Source organism: Delphinus delphis, chromosome 16, assembly GCF_949987515.2.
Source record: "Delphinus delphis chromosome 16, mDelDel1.2, whole genome shotgun sequence".
In the NCBI taxonomy this organism is placed as follows: Eukaryota; Metazoa; Chordata; class Mammalia; order Artiodactyla; family Delphinidae; genus Delphinus; species Delphinus delphis.
Genome location: NC_082698.1, coordinates 82,646,622 through 82,669,844, shown reverse-complemented (window position 1 = coordinate 82,669,844; position 23,223 = coordinate 82,646,622). Strand labels below are relative to the sequence as shown.

At 54.6% G+C, this 23,223-nt stretch overlaps 1 protein-coding gene across 2 annotated transcripts in view; it reads right to left on the bottom strand.

Moving 5' to 3' along the window:
- PGBD5 (piggyBac transposable element derived 5) overlaps window positions 1–23,223 on the bottom strand; it is an 89,291-nt gene that overhangs the window by 13,290 nt on the left and 52,778 nt on the right. For both annotated transcript variants that reach the window (XM_060033787.1, XM_060033788.1), the window contains exons 2-3: window positions 21,987–22,414; window positions 16,456–16,590 (exon numbers count right to left, since the gene is read on the bottom strand). In XM_060033787.1, coding sequence (XP_059889770.1) covers window positions 16,456–16,590; window positions 21,987–22,414 — 563 coding nt within the window. The remainder of the gene's footprint in view (window positions 1–16,455; window positions 16,591–21,986; window positions 22,415–23,223) is intronic.

The window sequence follows — 23,223 nt, the reverse complement described above, 5'->3', positions numbered from 1 at the left end:
TGGGTGCAGGAAGTGGGAACGGAGTCAAGAAGCGTGTGGTCCTCCCTACGGCTGACTGAGCCACGCAGAATTATCATATGGGTATTAACCACTGACCTCCTTCAGGGAGAACAGCTCTTCTCATGGAATGTTCTGGGTGCCTTTGCTGGCAGCGGTTCACAGGCAGTGTGCCCGTCACACTGATCAGGGACCCTGACTGTCCTCCGAGGCATAGAATTGCTGAGTGCAGGCCCGTCCGTGCAGACTGAGCACAGCCGAGGGCGGGCACAGGGAGGACCGGCAAGTCCACGGTACCGCCCTCGGGCAAACGACTGCGGACAATCATTCGCAAAATACAGTGTCTCAGGTTCCTGAGGCAGACGAACAGCAGGCGGTGTAGGTCCTTCTCTAAAAGCAGCTCATCCTCCAAGGCTAATTCTGTCCCGAATACTCATCTGAGACGTCCCCAGGGAGGACCGACTTGCCCGCAGCCCAGCAGGCAACAGCGGGATCACGCAGCAGGACCCCAGCACTTCATTTTGGGGTCTTTACGCCTTCACCACCTCATTCCCAGGAGGAACCTCTCTGATAGAGAGTAAAACACCGACACAGAGAAGCCAATCGTCTTGGCCACGTGTCACGTGAGGTTGCGACCGAGCAAGGACATTTCCTCAGAACCCGCCTGGTCTCCTTCAGCAAAGCCCAGTCCTGCGGCTCCCACCATGGGTTCTGCACCAAGGCCAGCTCCGACTCACGGCCCCTCCCAGGTATCCTGCCTGAACTGCTGGCACTGCCACGCTGGGCACTGTGTCCCCAAGCCTACCTGGGGACAGTTAGTTTTGTCCCGGGTGTCCCTCGAAAAGCAATCATCTGGCTACACACACCCAGGGTTCTCACCAGGGAACAGAAGGTGTGCTGCTGGAAACTCTCAGGCCAACCCTGATGACACCCCATGTGGCTTCCAAAGTCCCCTGAGAGACGGGCAGACCGTGGCATATCCAGCCCGTGGCAGGCAATATGTCGTAGGATGAAATGCAAAATCCTACAACCAAGTTCAAAAACTTAACTGCATCTAGTACAGGATGCAAGAAACGTGACTTAGCAAGAATATTTTTGGAAAACAAACACTAAACCCTTGGAGATGGCCAACTGCAGGCCTCAGATACCATGACTGGCCTAAGTGATCATGACCCACATTAAAAACCAGGGTGGTGAGCATCTCATCCTTCCCTGGTCAGGCGTAAAGAGAAGGGTGGTGGTCGGCATGTTAGTTTGCTAGGGCTGCCATGACAAAGAACCACAGAGGAGCACAGAGGACTCCAAGAACTGCTTTGGCTAGAGAGCTGTGTCATGGAATGATGAAGAGCTTTCTAAGGCAAAACCAAGATGAATGTATACAAACAGAAAACAGATCTGCAAGCATCAGAGCCCTTACTAACACCCAGAGCTGTCCAAACACTGAATGGGTGGCCTCAGAGAGGCTCCAGGACAAGCTGGTGGCCCCTCGGGAGGTCTGAGCTTCAAGTACAGGGGGTGTATGCCAGTGTCGGAGGACGGTTCAGAACCACACGGATGCCAAGTTCAGGTGCCCCAACAAAGCGGCACATAAGACCCTGGAGCCAGCAAGGCTAAACGTGGCCATCGCAGGGCGGGCGACACCTGAAGCGTAACCTTGCCCTGCGTCAGTCCTAACAGCAAAGGGTGTCGGAGTCTAAATTCAGAGAACACCGCTGCTCTCCCGGATCTAATAATACCCTGGAGAGCATCACGTCTTTCTCACCAACCGCCTTCCCAGCTGAGGCACTGCGTGAGCCAGGGCCTTATAAACTCATTTCCAGCAATAAAGCCAGTGTTTTGGAAGGTGGGTTATCCAGGCTCCCGGATATGAGATGCTTTCAAAACATCACCCCACCTGGATTTCCAGACCCGACTCAGCTGCACAGACTGGTGTCCTCCCCCGTCCCGCCCCCGCCCTCTTTGGAAGCGTGGATGTCCTCGGGGTCGGCCAGGTGGGGAAGGGGTGGCACGCAGGGGCGGTGAGGACCTGCCACAGTCCCTGTTGGGACAATGCTTGGAAGGGAACCGGGGTGCCCGGTCAGGGGACAGTGGATCCCTCACACGGCCCCGAGGGACTGGCCGCTTCTGCTCATCACAAGACATGCACCAGGGTATGTGAGCCAGGAACTGAAGGCAAGGGAGGACCGTCCCGTCTCAGACTCACCCATCAGGGCAGAAGAGGGCCGAGGCGCCAGCTCCCACTTAGCAGTGATGTGCAGCCCTCCCCAGGACCCAGAGCTGCGAGACATCCCCTGAGGTCGTGTCTCAAAGTACCTCCCCTACTTGCCAGGCCACGGGCAAGGTGACGCGTGCCCCCTTCAGGGCAAACGTCGTCACTCCGCAAAACAGTGTGGCGTCGGGACTGCGTTGTGACTTTCGTGGGCGCTTTTGCTTCCACGGGCCTCTTCCTCCATGAGAAAGTATTTGAAATTATATTTTACAAGTGCATTGGCATACAGAGAAGTATTACACGTCGAAGCACTTCCTGCAACTTACAAGTTCGTTATTTTGTCCCTTCTGATTTTAAGAGAAACAGAAACACCGTCGCAGGCCCCTGAAGTGCTGTGGGCCTCGGCACTGATCCCGTCGTGCTGTGGAGCCGTCGGCCCCGGGCGGGCGGGCGAGGGAGGAACACACGAAGGCCGTGAAGCGGTGGCCCGGGCGGCAGGTGGTGCGGGCAGGATGCGCAGGCCCCGGCGTGGTGGCGTTGAGGGCCGTCCGGGCAGCAGCCACGCACAGAGGAAGGTGGAGAGGAGACGGTCGGGCAGGCAGATACAGGGGAAGAGTCGGCGCCTGTGGGTGCCAGGGGCTGAGCCGGGCCCCTGGGCCGCCAGCATTGGGGGGCGGGCCGTGGAGGAGGGGCTCACAAGGAGGCGTCGGGGGGATGGGGGGAGGGCACCCGGAAGAGGAGGGAGGGCTCAGGAAGGCCCAACAGCCCGGCTGGAAAGCAGTGACCGGGGGGGGACACCCGAGGACGCTGGTGACTCCTCCAAGGCCACGGGGCTCGACGCAGAACTGAAACAGAAATTCTGTTTCTAACTACACGTTATTTAAAATCCGGTCTAAAGGACGATTTCGACCTTCACACACACAACTGTCCTCTCCTCACGCAGCTTGTTCAGTATTTCTGGACAGATATCCACACTCAAATGTAGACACACTGTGCACTTGCCGCCTCTTTTCTGCTGGGTCACGAGCCACCACAAGCCAAGTGGCTTATACAGCACCCGCTGGCACTCCGGCTCTGCAGGGCACCGTCAAGGTTCTGCTCAGGGAACTGCGGGGCTGCAATCAATCAGCATCGCTGGCTGTGTGCGCCCCGTCCCCTGCTGGCCGAGCCGGGGGGGCTCTCAGCTCCTAGAGGCCCCTGCCCTCTCCCCCCAGGGGCCCCTCCATCCTCAGAGCCGGCAGTGGAGACTCTCCCTTGGGTTGAGTCCCTCCTGTGCTGCGTGTCCCTTCGCCAAGGAGAGCCCTGTTCCTTTTAAAGGCTCCCCTCGTTAGGTCAGGTCCACCTGGGATCATTTCCTTCTTAAAGTCAGCGGGTTTAGGACCATAATTATACCCGCAAAATCAAATTCCCTCCACAGCAACACCTAGATCAGCGTTTGAGTGAAGAGCTGGGGCCATTACACGGGGGCAGGAATCTGCGGGCGTCTTCGATTCCACCTGCCACCCACGGGGGCACAGCGTTTCAACAGCCGCGTGCCTATGCACCTGACGGACCCAAACACCACGGCTGATGAAGGCAACGCTCCCCCATCTCAGTAATAAACCCAGCAGGGTGCTGATGATGTCATAAAGTTGTTGATGTAAAAGTAAAGTGGATGATGTCAACTTTATTCCCTGAAAATAGACTGATTCCATGTACAACGTACGGAGACCAGCAGTGAGACCTCCCTACCCAAACACCCCACACGGGTGAGGGTTTGGGAGTGTTCATCACTGCTGGGAACGCTGCCTTGGTACAATCTTTGTGTGCGCGTGTGCGTGTGTGCGTGCGCGTGCGTGTGTGTGTGTGCGCGTGCGTGTGTGTGCATGTGTGCGCGTGCGTGCGTGTGCGTGTGTGCATGTAGATATGTTGACTATACCCTTAAATGGCTATTTTTATATGTTGCAAGTATAGATAATTTGAGATTTTTGTTTTGCATGCTAAACGCTCAAGCCAATTTAATAAAAAAAGACAAACTAAATATAATTATAGAAGAGCCCCCCCATCAGGGTTACCCGAGCATAGGCCCACGTGGAACTCGTATCTACTCCCGAGACAGCCCCACCTCAGTTAGCGCTTGTTAATATGCACTGCATTAAGCCCACACCTGGAGGTGATGACAGCCTCTTCGCTGGGATAACACATTTCTCCAAAAGCCATGACGTGTGGTGGTGTTACAGGACCATCTCAGATGACTTAGCTTCGTATGCCCACACAGACAAGTCTGAACACTGGCGTTTCCCCAGATTCCAGCCAGTCCCTTCCCAAGGAGTAGACACTCAGCTGCTGCATCAGGAGAAGGGGAGAGGTATGGGGTCAGACGTCTCCCTGTTCCTATTAGGAAATCTGGAAGAAGCCTGAGGCCAAAAAGTGGCACCAATAGGAGTCCAAGGAGGGTCTTGAATTATGGCACTCGTGCTAGAAGGTAAGGTGAGTTTATGTTTAAAGTGAATATAGGGCTTCCCTGGTGGCGCAGTGGTTGAGGGTCCACCTGCTGATGCAGGGGACACAGGTTCGTGCTCCGGTCCGGGAAGATCCCACATGCCGCAGAGCGGCTGGGCCCGTGAGCCATGGCCGCTGAGCCTGCGCGTCCGGAGCCTGTGCTCCGCAACGGGAGAGGCCCCAGCAGTGAGAGGCCTGCGTACCGCAAATAATAATAATAATAAAGTGAATATAAAATAGGATTTAAATAGGGACTTCCCTGGCGGTCCTGTGGTTAAGCCTTCGCCTTCCAATGCAGGGGGTGCGAGTTCGATCCCTGGTCGGGGAGCTAAGATCCCACATACCTCGGGGCCAAAAATACCAAAACATAAAACAGAAGCAGTATTGTAACAAATTCAATAAAGACTTTAAAAATGGTCCATGTCAAAAAGTCTTTAAAAATATATATATGTGATCTACAAAAATAGTAACCTCAAAAGTCCCAGCTGAGGGGCACGGTTTCCAATGAAGTGTTAAACTGGGCAGTCAAAAGGCTACACAAGGACTCAACCTGCCTGACCAGCGCCGCTGGGTCAGCCTGGTCCAGCTCCCACTGGTCTGGGTTTGCTTTGACTGAATAACTTTAGCTGGTCTAAGATGTGAACCTGTAACCCTGAGTTGGATGAATGAATCTATGACTCTATGAAAACAGTCATAAGCTCCCATGGAATCTTACCCCAACTACACGCCATTGCTCCAACTGCTGAAGACAGGCGGCCGATCGTGTGCAGATTTGAAAGCCCTCCTTAGACAATCCCATCACACCCCGACAGAGGCAGCCCCACTGAGCACCCCCACACACCCATACACCGCGCTGGCGGCCAAGGAAACGCCACACACCTAAGTGCGTAATTGCTGCCTCGTTGGCTTTTCAAACGTTCTCTCTCTCCGTCCACGCATGCAGAGAGCACCGTCACTGTACAACAGCCCCTCCTCCAGCAGGGAGGGGCACGGGGGGACTCCCATCGCTGCGTAAAACGGAATGTGCGGTTGAGACCGTTCCCCTCTGAGCTACAAGCTCGTTTGACAAGTGTCGTTAGGGCAGAAAAATGCATCTTTCAGTTGCCAAGCTTTTCACTTTTCCTGCAAAAAAGTTCTTCTTCCTCCTAGGATTTATTAACTTTTTCATATAGATTTAGAAAGAGAAGGAAGAAAATTTATTGATATATGATGTCATACGGTATTACATTTTGCCCCAGGATGTTTTTACTAATGTGTATTTTTTATTGACATCGTAACAGAAAGAATCTTAGGAAACATGGAGTACAGTGGTAATGCCTTGGGAGATGCCTGCACCACGTGACTGTCTATCTTAGCCCTACTTCTGAAATGCCCCAAGACCTCGAGAGGTGGGACCTAGTTCATCACCGCCTCCCCCAAAAGAACACTGGTGACAGCTGCCGTCACGGATGGACTCAAGGGTCATGAAGATGCACCAGCTGACGCCTCCACTAAGCTGTCCCTGGGCTTTGCTGGTCTTGACCACTGGCCCTACTTCTCTCGCAGAACAGACGAGAATCGGGTTTTTCCATGGCTGGTGGAGGGCATACCTGGGGACGGGGAAGTCATTCGTCGGGGACTACGGTGCACAGAGCAGGTGTAGGCTGTAATCCCAGCAGTGGGGCAACAGCACAGGAGTGCAGGGGCCGCACTCATGGAAACCACGCGGAACAAGCACGTGGAGATGGGTGGGGCTGTCACCCATGCGGGGGGACGGCCACGCGTGAGAGCCATCAGGTTTAAAGGATGCTCACTCCTCTCGCGAGGAACGGAGTCTGCCACCAGGAGACGATGAGGGCAGAAGCCCTGGATTCGATGGGCAAAGCCTCTGCCATTTAGCGGCTTATGTGATTTGGGGCCAGTTACTTAATTGCTCTGAGCCTTGATTTCCTCATTTGTAAGGATAGTACTACTCTCTGTACCTCGCAAGGCCACTGTCTTTACGTGTGAGTCGTGTGCACGGAAGTGATTTTTTTTTTTTATGGCAAAGCTTCATATCTGTGCTGTAGTCTCTAGATACATGGGGCTGTTTTAATTTAAATTCGCTGAAATTAAGTACAATGAAAAACTCAGTTCCTCAGTCACACTGGTCAGGTACGCAGCAGGCACATGTGGCTAGTGGCTGCCGTGGTGGAGCCCACGGGTACAGGACGTTCCATCCTCACGGGAAGTTCCACTGGACGTGCTGCCTTACGCCATCCTTGGCTCACCAGACTGGTTTTCCAGCAAAGTCTCCATGCCATCACCTTGTGGATGGTTTTTACTACCAGTGTTTTCTCAGGTCACCTCTCGCCACGACCACGGCCAGGAAGGGCTTGTGCACTGAGACCGTTCTCTACCCCGTCTTCTCCAGCACCTTCAGTACTACAGGCCCTTACAAGAACCTTGCTTTGTTTTATCCCAAAGCTCAAATAATCGGTGAGTCCATCTTTCAAAATGACGGATTGCGGAGGAAACTCTAATTCGAAAACATACATGCACCCCAATGTTCAGAGCAGCTCTATTTACAACAGCCAAGACATGGAAGCAACCTAAATGTCCATCGACAGATGAATGGATAAAGAAGAGGTTGTACCTATATACAATGGAATACTACTCAGGGACTTCCCTGGTGGTGCAGTGGTTAAGAATCCGCCTGCCAATGAAGGGGACACGGGTTCGAGCCCTGGTCCGGGAAGATCCCACATGCCGCGCAACAACTAAGCCTGTGCACCACAACTACTGAGCCTGTGCTCTAGAGCCCACGAGCCACAACTACTGAGACCACGAGCCACAACTACTGAAGCCTGCACGCCTAGAGCCCACGCTCTGCAACAAGAGAAGCCACAGCAATGAGAAGCCCACGCACCGCAACAAAGAGCAGCCCCCGGTCGCCACAACTGGAGAAAGCCCGCACGCAGTAACGAACACCCAATGCAGCCAAAAATAAATAAATAAATTTTTAAAAAAAGAATGCTTTCTTAAAAAAGAAAAAAAAGAAATACTACTCAGCCATAAAGAAGAATGAAATAATGCCATTTGCAGCAACATGGATGGACCTAGAGATTATCATACTAAGTGAAGTAAGTCAGACAGAGAAAGACAAATATCATATGATGTTGCTTATATATGGAATCTAAAAAAATGATACAAATGAACTTATTTACAAAATAGAAAGAGACTCACAGACATAGAAAACAAACTTATGGTTACCAAAGGGGAAAGAGGGGGAGGGATAAATTAGGGATAAATTATACACACTACTATATATAAAATAGATAAACAACAGGGACCGACTGTATGGCACAGGGAGCTACATTCAATATATTGTAATAAACCATAACAGAAAAGAATATGAAAAAGAAGAGATATATAAAGGAATCACTTTGCTGTGCTAACACAACATTGTAAATCAACCAACTATACTTCAATAAAAAACAACAACGGATTGGAGGAGAAGGTGGCTCTGCATCCCTCACGTGAGTGTAGTTCCTTGGGGAGAGGGCCAGGGTTTCATCTGATCCAGTTAGTGCCTGAGGCACCTACACGGCACTTACATCCTTTACTGTCTCTCCTTCCCTATACGGTAAGAAGGGCTGGGCAAACTAAACCGTTCCACAGCATGAGGAAGGGATTAGCGCTCAGCCACTTGCTCAAGGACACTCAGGTCTGTGACAGATGTCCTGTGCCCCGGCCAGTTCCATCCTGGGACACAGCCACATTCAACCTGGACAGGATTGAAGCCAGCATCCCGGCCACTGCACAATTAAACAGATGGGTATATGCGCTGCCCAGGTTTTGATTCCACAAGCAAAATTCACTCTTGTTAATTAATTCCATTCTGAGCCTCATTTTTCAAGCTAATCCGGTTAGTTTTAGGTCAGGAGCAATTCACTGGTACACAAAAAAATTAAAAGTCAAATAAGAAAAAAAAAAAAACCTTCAGTGCAAAATCCTCAAGTTCTTTCAATATAAAAAGCACGTCTCAAAATAAGGGAGATCAGTGACAATTTGAGGCTAGAACATCAATCACACAACAATCAAGTTGGGTAAGAAACAGAGACTTGGTTTTTGTCTCAAGGGAGAAAAGTTATCTCCCTGGGGACAGACCATACCCTAGTGGTCCAGAGGGTGGGCTCCGGGGTTGGGAAGGCTGGGTTTAATCCCAGGTCGGTCCCTTTAGGCTGAGACTTCGGACGAGGTAGCGAATCCCTCTGGGCTTTGGCTTCCTTACCGTGAAACAGAGGCAGGAGCACCCCTACCTCCCAAGACGGCTGTGAACAGAAAATGAGCACTGCACATAGAGTGCTTAGGTGTGGAGCCTGGCCCGCGGCAAGCGCTCCACGGATGCAAACTGTCATTTTCTGAACTGCAGAAGCAGCTCATAATCTACTGATTAGACTGAAGGGAGGAAAAGGCTCCCAGAGCAGCTGGTCCAGCCACACCAACTGTGCGGCCCCTCACAGATGCTCCCAGGGTCTCCCGGACACCGCCGGTGATGTGCACGGGGTCAGGCGGCAGGGTCCCCTGGCCTGGGGGCTCCATTTGGCTTCCGGCTTCTGAAGCCCAGTGTCTCTGGTGTAGGTGCACTCACTGAGCGGTAGGACCACGCTCGCCATTTAGAACGGCTCTGCCCCCGCTCGGCACCCAGCACTCAACCCTCTAGAGACTGTCCAGTTGTCCTCTGCAGGCAGAGCACCGGCCCCTAACTAAAGCTCCCGCACGGGCCTCCCAGGCCTCTGCTCTGTGCCCCACTCTGCCCAGTGCTCTCCCAGCCGCCACCTCCGGCACGGGGACCCTGGGTCTCACACTGCAGAGGCAGGCAGCCTATTTCAACACATTCAAATGGGAGAATTCGGCGCTTTTGACGATACCAGCTTTTTTTTTTCATTAGTAGACTCTTTTCTTTCTTCCCCAAAGAGTCTCAGGGCTGCACATAACCACCGTAGGTCAACACAGCATTAACTAAACTGTGCTCCTTTTCCCCACTTTATTCTCAATCTTTCTGACATGGTAGAGACAGAACAGTCTCTACAGAGACAGTTTCCTCCTGTGCCCATGGAAGGGTCACAGGCTTCCAAGGTGAGTGACCTCAGTGTCGCAGACTAAGAGCCCACGGACGTCCGGTGACACGGCTTCCCCTGAAACTGGACATGCCCTCTTCTGTGCAAACCCCTCCTTGCACCCCTCAGCTCACTGGGAGCCATGGACGAGGGCACAGGCGGGGACCTCAGCTCACAGGCGGCACGGGCCGGAGGGCCTGCTGGGGTCGGGCAGCTCTCGGCAGGCCTGTGACTCACCGAGAACATTCTCTCCAGTGTACCACGTGCCTCTGATCTGGAAACGGCGGTGGGTTTGCAAAAAGAAGGCATCAGCCGCGGTCTCAGAGCACAGAGCTTTGTACCCGAGGAGCAAGCACGTCTCGGGATGGTCAGAGCCTCACGTCACCAGTGATTCCCCCACCTGCTCGTTCCACTGCCGTCAAAACCTGGGGTCACAAAGCCTAAAGATCCTCCAGGGGACCCGCGACAAGTACTCCAGGCCGTGGGCGCCTCCGTCAGCCTCGAGGATTCTCCACTGTGGACAGAAACGCCGCCGATCACCTGATTCTCCTGAAATGGACACTTCAAAGGCGAGTCACAGAAATGCTCCGATGGGTGTCAAAGACGCCCGCCCGTGTTTGAAAGAAGATACTGCATGGGCACGCACTGGCCCCGAGCCGGGTCACCGGGTGTCTCCTCTCCCTCCCTGAAGGGGTCCTGGGAGCGGAGACCACGGAGTAGGGGGCCGGCCAGCCCTGTGGCTCACATCCCTGCCTCCATCTATCATCGCCTGGAGATCTGGGGTAAATGACTCCATCTCTTCGGTTTTCCCAGGTGTAAAGTAAGGACAGCAAGACGCCTGTCAAGGTTGCATCCTCTCAGTGGCCATGCTCAGGGCTGGCCTGTGGCGAGTGACACTGGCTCTCACCTGTCAACCTCAATCCCTGCCTGCACGGTCCACCTTCCCCTCTGGGGCACCCGGGAGCCTTTCTTAGCCCCACAGGCGCCACCCTACAGCCTCACAACATTCCACACACCCCTCACACGCAGGTCACACTGTACTCAGGGATATTTTTTAACTTGCTTTTTTATTGAAGTGTAGTTGACTTACAGTGCTGTGTTCATTTCTGCTGTACAGCACAGCGACTCAGTTACACACATATAGACATTCTTGTTCATACTCTTTTCCACGATGGTTTATCACAGGATACTGAATACGGTTCCCTGTGCTGTACAGTAGGACCCTGTTGTTTACCCATTCTATATGTAATAGTGTGTACCTGCTGACCCCAAACTCCCAGTCCTTCCCTCCCCCACCCTCCCTCCCCCTTGGCAACCACAAGTCTGTTCCCCATGTCTGTGAGGCTGTTTCTGTTTCATAGATGACGTCAGTTGTGTCCCACTTTAGACTCCACATATAAGTGATATCATAGGGTATCTGTCTTTCTCTGTCTGTCTTACTTCACTTAGCATGATCATCTCTAGGCCCATCCCTGTTGCTGCAGCTGGCATTATTTCACTCTTTTTTATGGCTGAGTAGTATTCCATTGTATCTATTACTCATGAATATTTTTCATACTTCCATCTCTCCTATGAGGAAGGCCATTAGGGCTCCATTCACTTCTGGGTCTTCGGTGCTGAGCACAACGCTAATCCCATAAAGTGTGGTTGGAAAACAACCTGCACTTAGGTTTTCCTTTGTAGACGTCTTGTTTTCCCATCTATTTTGTAAACTCCTTGATTATAGGGATGTCTCTGACTTCAGAAGAAAAAAAAAAAAGCTGGCAAGCCCCTTAGGCTCTAGAGAGGGAAGGCTGAAGAAGCCGTGGTCCCTGCCCTCTAGGAAGCCAGGGAGCCTCAGACACAAACAGGCTGTGTGAGTTAGGTGGTAGCGGAAATCCCTCTGCAGTGGAACCAACGGGATGGAGACAGAGATACAGAGAGAGGTCTATCCATCTATCCATCTAGCAAGAGATAGAGGTATTTATTTCAAGAAACTGATTGTGTGATTACGGAGGTTCATTAAGTCCAAAATCTGCACGACAGCCTGGCAGGCTGGAGACCCAGGGCAGAGCTGCAGTTCGTATCCAAGGCCGTCTGCTGGCAGAACTGCCTCTCCTTTCAGTGAGGTCAGGCTTTTTCTACTTAGGCCTTCAACTGATTGGATGAGGCCCACCCACACGAGGGAGGGCACTCTGCTTTACTCAAAGTCCACTGATCTAAATGTTAACGTCGTCTAAAAATACCTCCCCCGGGACATCCAGAATAGTGTTCGACCAAATACCTGGGTGCTGTGGCCCAGCCAAATTGGCACGAAACTACCCATCACGCCCTCCGAGCCCTGCTAACGTCAGAGGGTAAAGCCAGAAAGGCCGGGTCAGAAAAGAGGTGAAGCAGAGCAGGCATTCACGGGCACCCCGCAACCGCCCCCTTCCCCTCCCCCCCCACACCAGAGCCACCTGACAACAGACTGCCCGAGAACACTACACGTGACTGCAAGCACCTCTCCTGCACGGAACGCAGACGACCCGCGCTGGGACCAAAGGCCGAGCACATACCCTGTCCCGGCCACTCACCTGCCCGTAACTAGGAGTCCCAAAGGCACAGCAGGGAGAGCAGCCTGACCAGGGGGAGTGGGACCAGAGTTGAACATTCAACCAGACCAGGTGCCAGGTGACCCCGCCTCCGAGCTCCGGAAGCAACCATAGTGTATCCGGAGGATGCCTTTGCTCGGGGGGAATTCACGCTTTCTGTGTGATCGTGTATCATCCCGCGGCTAAGAGAGATGCTCCCGGCTGTTGGGGTTGATGAAACAGTTCTGGAGATGGATCGTGATGACGGCTGCACAACACTGTGATGTATTTAATGCCACTTAAAGGTAAATTCCACGTTACGTACATTTCACCACAATAAAAAAAAAAAAGATACGCTCCTTCAGGATAGGCCCACAAGATACAATACAAATTTCATCCCTCAAAGTCCTCGAATGAGTTTGCCAGATTACCTCAGACTCGTGGCCCCAGTCCTACAGGCAGCAGTCTCCTCCCCAGGGCAGTGTGGCTGGCCTCATTTGATTGTTCCTCGGCCCTGAGCACTGCAGGCTGCCATCGTCACATGCTGATTCGGTATTCAGCGTTCGGTGCAGGGGGAGACCCCAAGGTAGACACCTTGGACCCGAGGGCTCTTGTGGTGAGTAGGCCTGCAGGGAAGCTCTACAAGCGCCAAGTGGGGGACCGGCCCCACCGCGACCAAGGCCTCTCGTACAAGATTCTGGAAGGAGGGCTGGAGGAGAGCACTGAGGACAGACGAGGCAGCGCCACCTCATCACACGGGACAGCGTCTCCACATGGGTGTGAGTCTGCAGTGACTGCACCTCCTCTGATGGCTTCTTCCTCCTGGAAGAAATCCCTCCCTCCCTCTTGCACCCCCAGAAGTGAAACACATTAACTCCTTCATTTTCAGGGTGACACAGTTCACCTCTTCTCCCACACACCTCCCTACCGTCTCCTCACGGGTTAGATCACCCAGGACTCTTAACCACTTTCATCTGATTCTGAGATTCCCCTTCAGATGAATTCAAGAATAGTGAACCTATAAAAGTACTGAAAATACCGGGGTTCCTCTGGACACCCTGCCCGTTAGCAGCAGTGTCTGTCAAACTGTGGGTTTTCCCTCCTCGCTCGGGTGCCCTTAGAGCACTCACCGCTTCTGAGGTTGGAGCTCCTGGTCAGCTCTCACAATGACCTTTACTGGGACCACTTGAGAAACCACGACCCAATCTGGAATGTTTTTTTCCTCACTTAAACCTTGATCTAGAATCTTTCAAGCGGAGCTAATCCCCAATGCGGCCCTACCTCAGAAGCATGCAGTCCAGTCAGCAAACCTTACAGTCTTGGCCGAATGACACTATAAAGCCAAAGCCAGGCCTTGGGTCTCCTGGAATCCACTGTCCCTTCCAGGTATCAGCTGTGTCCATGACAGGGTAACAGGAGGAAAGTTATCTGGTCAGCTTTGCAGACCCTAACTGGCAGGCCCGGGACAATTCTGTTACTGTGTCACACACAACAGCAAAGCCTCAGTGGCCCGCGATCACTTTTATGAGTTCATGGTTTCAGGACTCGGCGATCCAGCCGGGACATCTGCCCATGGTCAGGGCGGAGAGGCCAGAGGAGAACCATGCACACGCCCTTTCCAACCCCTTCATGCGCCACGTCTGCCGGCCTCCCATCGGCCAGCCTCAGACCTGCTACCGGCAGGAGGGCAGCAGGGGGTGAAGGGCCACTTGGGCAGCAGCATGGCCACAGCCTCTTTAGGCTCAGCAACCGGGATCCTCCAGTGGAAAGTTATTTAGAAGAAGAATTTATTTGACAAACTTAAATGAAGAAAATGGGCTCGTGTACACCATCCCACAGGTGATGTTAAAAAAGAGAAGAATCACAGACCCTTGCAGTAGAAGGGGCCTCACCGATTAAGGCCCCCCATCCTTTCACTCTACAGCTAAGGACACTAAGATCCAGGACAATTTGGGAGCCGGCTTAGTTCACACAGGAAGTAGCAGAGCTGGGCTTGTAGCTGGCCCCCAGGACTGAGGAGGGGGTCCCTAAACATCAGCAGTGCTGAGCCAACTCATCTGGGAAACGGGTGTGAGAACAGAGGAGATGCAGGTGTGAAAGCTCAGGGGTGGGAGGCTCCCCCTGCCCCTCGCCCCATGGCTGGATCTGCCTGGGCCACTGCCTAACCAGGATTAGGGTCTGGGGGACCAAGACAAGGGCCAGGATGCTAAAAGGACAACCGTCCTCAGGCCGCGTGGGTCCTTCTCAGACAGAGGTGTCCCTCCCTGCTTTGCTGCCACCACAAACACCTTCATCTCGACCAACGAACCGGGGAGGCCACGGAAGTCCTCGCTCCACCTGCCATGGGACAGCCTGCAGTCAAGGGTAGGTACCCCTTCAGCACCTGCGTGCACGGGGCTTCCAGTCACCCCGGCCTCGGCGGAGCCCAGACTGCTTGGGACCGGGAGCTGCCAGCTTCCATCCTGACTTCTAAATTCAAACCCTCAAGCTGCACAAAGCTTCCTAGGATCAGAGTTTTAGAAATAAAAGGAAATTTCAAGGCACCATCGAACCTTTTATCTGACAGATGGGGATTTTATAGGTTTCACAGAAACTAGGAGGAACCTGCACAGAGAGGAAGAGAGAGAGAGAGAGAGAGAGAGAGAGAGAGAGAGAGGAGAGAGAGAGAGAGAGGGAGAGAGAGAGAGGGGCCTTGCAGGTAATGGTCGTGACTCCTCGCTACTCGTCAAGTTTACAGTAAAAAGGAAGTGGTGGGCTTCCCTGGTGGCGCAGTGGTTGAGAGTCCGCCTGCCGATGCAGGGGACACGGGTTTGTGCCCCGGTCTGGGAGGATCCCACATGCCGCGGAGCGGCTGGGCCCGTGAGCCATGGCCGCTGAGCCTGCGCGTCCGGAGCCTGTGCTCCGCAGCGGGAGAGGCCACAGCAGTGAGAGGCCCCCGTACCGCAAAAAAAAAAAAAAAAAAAAAAAAAGGCAGTGGTGCCAGATGCACACAGAAGCCACGTGCGCACATTCCTTCAGAGCCCGCACAGGCAGAGCCCTGGGAAGGCAGAGCCATGACTTTGTACCCCGGTGCCTGGCACGACGCTGCAGGCCACAGCACTCAGCAGTAAGTATTTACTCAAAGGATGACTGAATGTCATATATATACAGGGAAATGGGCCCCCCTGTCCCCAGGGCAGTGTCACTGCAAAAGATACTATAGCGATGGCAGGGGTTGTGTGGGGAGGGAGGGCCCAGGCTGTACGTCCAGAGTGTTTCCCGCTCTGGGGTGGGTCTGTCTAGCAACAGCCTGAAGCCTGTGCGTGAGCCCAGCTGGAGAGCCTGGGCCCAGCCCGACCTGAAGCCCCCCGGCCTGCGGGGCAGGGCGGGCTGCTGCTTGGGGCACATGCACCTTCCTTGCCACGGCTCGAGCACATGCGGCACGGAGATGCTCAGCTGAACCTCCCTACGAATCCTTCCCTGGCTCGGGGGAGCGGGGAGGAGGTGTGCAAAGCCCCTGCGCCTTGGGCCTGGGGCTGCAGCCGGGCAGGGCAGTGAGGGCCGCCGAGTGGCCTGAGCGGCAGGGCGGGAGGAACCAGCCCAGCCGGGGTCCGCTTCGCCAGCCCCATCTCTTCCTTCCGTGCGCCCCGCACCCTGCCGCTCCGGCAGCTCGGCGGCGTCTGACACTGTTCCCGCAGCAGAGCTCGGCCACCTCTGCAGGGCAGAGCCAGGGAGCAGGCAGCAAGGCAGGCTCAGAGGGCCGGGCTCCTGACGCCGTTGCAGGCCTCTGAAGAAGGTGTCCTTAGGACAGAGCCCCGGCGGGGTCTGGGGGGTGTTTCTGGGGCGTCACACGGCGCGCTCTCGAGAGCCATGGCAGCGACCTCTGTGCCCAGCATTCTGGTGAAGCCTTTGGCTGACACTGTAAGGGCCTGAGCCCTGATCGGTGTTTACGGCTGTTGTTTAACCCCAGGGGCCGGAGTGGGCAGGAAGAACGTGCAGCGGATAGCGCCAGCTAGCCCCGTGCCCCAGCAAGGAAGAGAGCAGCGCAGCCCAGCCTAAGCTGCAGCATCCAGTGAGGCGCAGTGAAAAGGGTAAGTGGGCAAGTTCACCGGTTACCAAATCCTCCCTCGGCCTCCAGGGCCGGCCCAGGGCTCACCTGGATGATGAAGCCAGTGGAAGAGCACTGCCGGACCCAGAGGCTGAATTTCCGCTTTTTCCTCTTCCGCAGCTCCCGCTCTGTGCACGTGGCAATGAACACAGGGTCCTCATCAATCAGGGGTTCGTGTAGCACCTGCCGGGAAAGAAAAAGCAGAGATTCTCATGGAAGGCAGCGTGAGCGCAGGGTGGGTCTTCAGGTCTGGGCTCAAATCTAGTCTCTGCCTTTGACCAGCTGTGTGACCTTGGCTAAGTTACTTTACCTCTCTGATCCTGAGTCCCCTTGAGTCTCCTCGAGTCTCCTCATTTGTCTATACCAGTGTTTGGGGGAGGATTAAATGAGAAACTGGCACTTAGCAGGTATTTAGTAAATGGAAATCATCATGATAGTTATTATTATTGGCCTAAGGTCCTCAGTCCAAACTCTCACTTGGGAGAGGGACCTCCAGCAGGGGTCCTGACTTCCAGCTGGACATGCCTGGTGGGGACACCCACTTCCTTTCAAGGAAGACCTTTCCACTGATGGACGCTCCAACCGTTCACTGACGCAAAGGTGACCTACATCTAACCTAAACCTACCGACCCAACTTCACACGATTCCTTAGGTTCTTTAGGTTTTCCGGACAGCTCTCATGCTGGCCCATGACCTTCTTTTTCCCAGGCTAAACATTCTCTTTTTAAAAACTCTTCCTGAAATGACCCAGTTCCCTCATTGCCACAACCGAGCCTCTGGCTCTCCTCTGGGTCATCACGTCCTTTCTGACGTGGGACTCCCCAGGCAATTTTTAAACTTACTTCACCTATTTCCACTTCTACATGGCACGGTGACAGGACTTTTTCAATGACAAGACAATAAAGTAAAAAGAAATGGCATAAAAACAGGTTCCAGGGGTTCCCCAAGTTTTGTTTCTTCAAGCTAAAGCTTTTGGGGGGACTTCTGGGTAAATTTTAGGAAGCTGCTACACTTCCCTTCCAATCCAGTTTCAAGCTTCCTTACGGATTGGTACGTACATGTGTGGTTCACTGAAATGAAGAATGCTGGAAGTACTATGATTCCAAGAACTCTTCACAAAACTCCAGATCGGGGCTGGCCCACTGCCCGCTGTGAATGAAGTTTTCCCAGAACCCGCCGTGCCCCTCACTGATGTGCTGTCAGTGGCTGCTTTTGGGCTACAAGGTCCCGACACAGACCACACGGCCCCCAAAGTCTAATACCTGGCCACTGACAGAAAAAGCGTGCCCATGCCCGCTCTCCGTCAGGGCCTTTCAACTTGAATGAACAAACTAGTCACCTGGGAATCTTACAAAATGTGGGTTCTGTTTCGGAAAGCTTGGGGCAGGGCCTGAGTTTCTGCATTCCCAGCGAGCTCCCAGGTGATGTCAGAAAGTGGCCTGACGAGGGCAGAACAGGGGATAACACTGACCGAGTGTGAGATGGACAGTGGCCTTCCACTCTCCCATCAATGTTACCTCGAATTCCACTTAAGAAATAATGGCCCTGCAGTGTTGGGTCTTAGGTGTTCATACCAGCCCCTCCAGTGCTCTGTTGCTGGAAGCGGGGGGCATTAAGCCCGGCCTCCCCTGCCTTGAGCTCACAAAGGGGAGGCTGGAGAGGCTGACCTCGCGCCCGGTTCCGTGCGGCTCCCCAGACCTTCAAAGCCCATGTGGAACCACTGCAGCAGGATGGCCACGTCCCACACACGGAGGGGCGGGCGGGTGGAGTGGGGAGTGAGGAAGATGCGGCCCTCTCTCTGCTCTCCAGAAAGCCAACGTCCTCTACTCCACCTGCACTTACCACAGAATCCCGTTCAAGTTTCTATTTAATCACATGCTTCACCGAAGCAAAAGAGCCAGCAGGAACGCCTGGCCTTCCATGGCTTCTCCTCTTTTCTACCCTCATTACAGGCATGTGGAACGGGTCACAGCTGAGCGCAGCACGGGGTAGGGCGCTCTCCAGAGCTCCGAAAACTGCCCCCTCCTCTGCCAGGCTGTCGTAGGCCAGCACTGCTGTCACCCAGCTGTGTGTTCTGAGTCCCTCCCGGGCATGACGAGCTCAGGCTGGGGGGGCAGTGGTTATGCAGGGGAGACACGGCAGCCACGTATTGACTTCCGCAATCCCTCCCCCAACCCTCCTTTAACTAATCTGCCCCCCGGGCTTGAGGAGACGCAGCAGCTCCCCATTTGGTAGCTGTGTATAAACACTCGTGCCTGGGCGCACCCCACTGCTGGGGTTACTGATGGAGTCTGGGGACTCTGTAAGCTCATCCCAAAGGGTCCCATTTGCTGGAATAAAAAGGCTCCAGAGACTGCAGGGCAGAGGGTGCCGTGTGCCGTGTGCCCAGGTGCGGTGTGTGCGTGGCGGCGATGCAGGGCTGTTCTCCGGAGCCTGGAGCGGAGTCTGCTGGCGGATGGGACGGGGACTGTTCCCACTGGTCTCAACAGGCAGAGTGAAGACCGGTCAATGGAGCCCTGAGGCCTCGGGGTGGAGGACTGCCACTTGAAAACACACCTTCTCCTTGGATGGAATGTTCCAGAGCCAACAGGGATTTCAGAAAAGGAGAAGCTGGAAAGCCAGGAAACCTTGAGGGTTTCCTTTATTTTACTTAACGAAGACGTATATGACCCTGACGTTTCTATGTGTAAGAACGAGGCAGCCTCTGCGGCAGTGAGGCAGAGAGGCTAAGGGCGTGCGCGTGTGTGCCCAGAGCCGCCGCTCGACGGCCCGCGTTGGTGGGACCGCCAGCCCACAGGAAGGCCTGAGCATGCCCCAATCCACGCTGCACCTTCTGGTCTCACGTCCTTTGGCTGGCCCTCCTCACGCAGAGCTGGCTCAATGGGGCCCAGAGTCGGGAGGAAGAGGAAATTCCAGGTGATGACCAGCGCACTGGAAAGCCAATCCCAGGGACTCGGACTTCCCCTCTGCCTCGTGTTCCTGTCTGGTGGGTGGACTCTACCGGGTACTGTTTGCCCCCCAGACCCCCTTTCCATCTTCCTACCCTGCAATGTGTCCTGGTGGCCAACCTCTTATAAACCGCACACCCCAGGGCCCTGCCCCCAGCACCTGGCTTGTGTGGCCACGAGGGAGGGATGAACAAGAGATGCGAGCCCTGCCTGCCTGCCCACGCCGTCGCCACAGGCTCACGGCGGCTTCCCGCTGCTGCCAGCCCAGGTGTTCGCCGCCCTGGTGATGCCCCTAAACCTTGACTGTCCACAGTCCCTGCTTCCAATTCTCTGCAACTGCCCTTCTGGAACATAGCATTTGTTTCCTGCTGGGATCCTGACCGACATTTAGAGCATGGGATGGAAAATGGTAGCAACAAGAGCACATAAGTTTGCAAATACAAAGGTGAAAATAAAAATTAAATACAAAGTAAAATTTTAAAAAGAAAAAGCGAAGTGGGGGGAACAAAAAAACCCAACGTGAGCAGAGAGCCGCGAGCCCTTCCCCAGACTAAATCTCACGTCAGCCCCTCTTTTCTCGTCTCAACAACTGGACGCAAAGAAAAGACGTGGGCGGCAAGAATAAAGTGACCGTCTCTCGAGGGTCTCCCCTCGCACCCATCTGAGCCGTACGACGCAGGAGGGCAGAGCTGCCGCCCCAGACGCCTGCCCCCCTCACGGCACCCATGCCTGGGGTTGGGAAGGGGTGAGCCCACACAGCTCAGAATTCGCTAGTGGGTGCTGCAGTGTGCCCACCGGCTAAACGGACCCTGGGGACACACACAGAGGCATGGCGATCGCCCGGGACGCAGGTCTCAGGTGTCTGATGCTGCAGTTCCAGAGGGATCAGACCACCCGGGGCCGGCACACGGCAGGCACACACAGACATGGGTGTAATCACGGGTACAGCTCGTCTAGGGGCTGGAAGGACCCTGGGCAGCCTTATCTTTAGGCTGTTGAATATCAATCATCCAGGGAGTTGCTTGCTTGACTCTGGGAAGATGCTTAGTCTTAGTGAGCTCACAGCCCTGTCCAGCAGCTCTTCAAATGTTTGATGCCAAAGATGGCCAGAATATTGATTTTTCCCCTTGCATCCCAGCTGGTCTGGCTCATTTTCAACCAAGCAAATATTCAGTGACACACACAAAAAAGCCACGCCCAGCCCTGAACTTGGTCCTGCAGGGCCTGTTATAAGGCAGGGCGTGTGTCCCCAAAGACCCCACCTCCTGGTAAGAAGGAAGGTGAGTGACAAGACAAAACGGCATTCGTTGCCCTATAAGTAGTTGGGGGATTCGGGAAGCCTGGAGTCACACGGGGTCCTGGAGATGGGAAACCTGCAAAGCCAGAGAGGAGGGAACACCTCCCAGGAGTCGGAAGGCGCGTCACAGACACCTGGAGACCCTCATGAGCCGGCACATTCACAGGACAGCAGAGCAGAGGCAGGAGGACCGTGCAGGGACCGCGGACCTGACACAGGACATTATCTTCCCCACAGAAACCCTGTGCTTTCCAGCTGTGCGGAGAAGGTGAGGCAGGGAATTAGGAGAGGATCTCAAAGAGAACAGCGGAAAGAACCTGGGGCTCGTGACGAAGGCCTTTAAGGAAAAGCACAGGGAAAAGTAGTTGGGTGGGTGGGTCTTTAAATGTACAGATAAAAGAGAAGTAAGATTCTGTCTCCGTATGGAACAGGTCAAAAGGAACTGGGCTCACGTGGGCCAAGAACCTCCTGATGTTGTCCTTAGAGAAATTTCTAGAAAGAGCCACCTCCTCAGTTTCCCGACCCGCAGAGCAACTTTGAGGACGATTCTGAGACTGTCTCACCACAGCCAAGTGCGATTGCCTCAGCCAACCAGAAGGCCTGGGCTCGGGAGCTGGGACACACACAGCCTCCATTTAGGAAGCGAGGAAGGTGAGGGGCCGTAACAGTCAGGGCCGGGGCTCTGTTACCTCCAGTCCAAAGGGGCCCCGCGCCAGGGGACCTCAGCACCTGAGCCACTCCGACGGCCTGAGGACGGCTGCAACCCCAGGTTCGTTCCCTTCACCCCCTAGAAGGCCTCTCGCCTCCTTTCACCACCAGCAGATGAGCACGTACTCGGATGATACAAGAAAATTAACATCACCCTGAGCAAACTATCATTTACAAAGAAAGTGTAATTAAAGGAGACGGAGGGGCTTCCCTGGTGGCGCAGTGGTTGAGAGTCCGCCTGCCAATGCAGGGGACGCAGGTTCGCCGGGAAGATCCCACATGCCGCGGGGCGGCTGGGCCCGTGAGCCATGGCCGCTGAGCCTGCGCGTCCGGAGCCTGTGCTCCGCAACGGGAGAGGCCACAGCAGTGAGAGGTCCGTATACCGCAAAAAAAAAAAAAAAGAGAAGGGAAACTGCATCTCGGAGCAAAACGCTGAATGTGCGTTGGAACTGTTCCTCCTTCAGCTCCCTCTGATTGGATGGGGATGGATGGGCTGGGGGACGAGCAGGGATACCCCGGAGGTGACCTCGGGGTCAAGTCAGGATGGGAGGGTGCCAAGGGCACCACCCACCGTTTCCCCAAACCACTGCCACCCCTGAAGGCCCGGCCCTGGCTGGCGGCCTCACCTGGGTTTGGGAAGGCCTGAAGGCGGCGTCGAAGCCATTCTGCAGGGAGTCCAGGAAGGGCTGGACCTTGTAGAGGCCGTGTGTGGTCTGGCTGGAGCGGAAGGCCACGACGTGGAAGTACTTGAGGATCTTCTCGAAGCGGGCCTGGCTCATGACCAAGGCAAGGCTGCGGTTGCTGTAGAAGCCGCCGCTCCAGATGCTGAGGACGGACTCGCAGTGGGAGGTGCTGGTGGAGATCACGTAGCCCAGGAACGCCTTCATCTCCGGCAGCGTCACGTCCACCCAGGCCCCGTCGCTCCCGAACCGCTCCTGGAACTTCTTGGCGTACAGGTTGGTCTGCACCACCATGTTCTTGAGGACGTTGTCAGGGACGAAAAGCTGGAAGAAGTCCACGGCACTGGCGCTGGGCGGCATCTTCCGGATGGGACCTGGACAGGCAGGCCAAGCGCCACTGCTACAGCCACTGGGTCCCCTCGAGGCCTCCGCCCGAGCGCCACCTTCCCTCCCGACTCCCTCCAGGGAGGAGCCCGAACACGCGCCCCGAAGCGTCCTGCTCTCCACCCCTCCCCCGACAGGACACGCCGCCCCGCTTCCCCACTGCGCCCTGCCCTCGGCCCCGCCTCACAGCTCTGGCAGACCAGAAACACCATCGGAGAGAAAGGCCCGCGGGGTAGGAGGGTGGAGGGCCCCCACCAGCGACACAGCGAATTCGGAACAGAGGAGCTCGGCGTGGCGCTCTGGCTCTCGTCTCCTTGTAAGTTAAGGTGACTTTGGAAATAATCCTTTCACCACTCGGGGCCCGAAAGATTCCGTTCAAGCGAGACGGCAACCTATTAGGTACTGTCTGGGTGGTGACTCTTAATTTATTAGTAAATAAATCCGAAGGGTCTTGTTTAGATAATTTCACCAATGCAATGAAAACCTCACAGTTTTTTACAAATGCAAGGACAGCCTTTTGAAACACACACACACACACACACACACACACATACACACACACATCCTTAAAGAGACATGGCTTTCAACTCCATGTAAGCCAGGCTAACAGCACGTAGAGACTTGAAGGGGACAAGCTTTGCTTCTACTGCATCCTCATAGTGACTTCTAATAAAAGCTGTGCACGTTCTTTGGAAGCTTAAACTCACCCCCAGCCCACCCCCAACTTTCCTCTACGACTGAATTAGGCAGTCTCTGAAAAACAACTTTTCTACAGCAAAATTAACACTGACAGTGTACA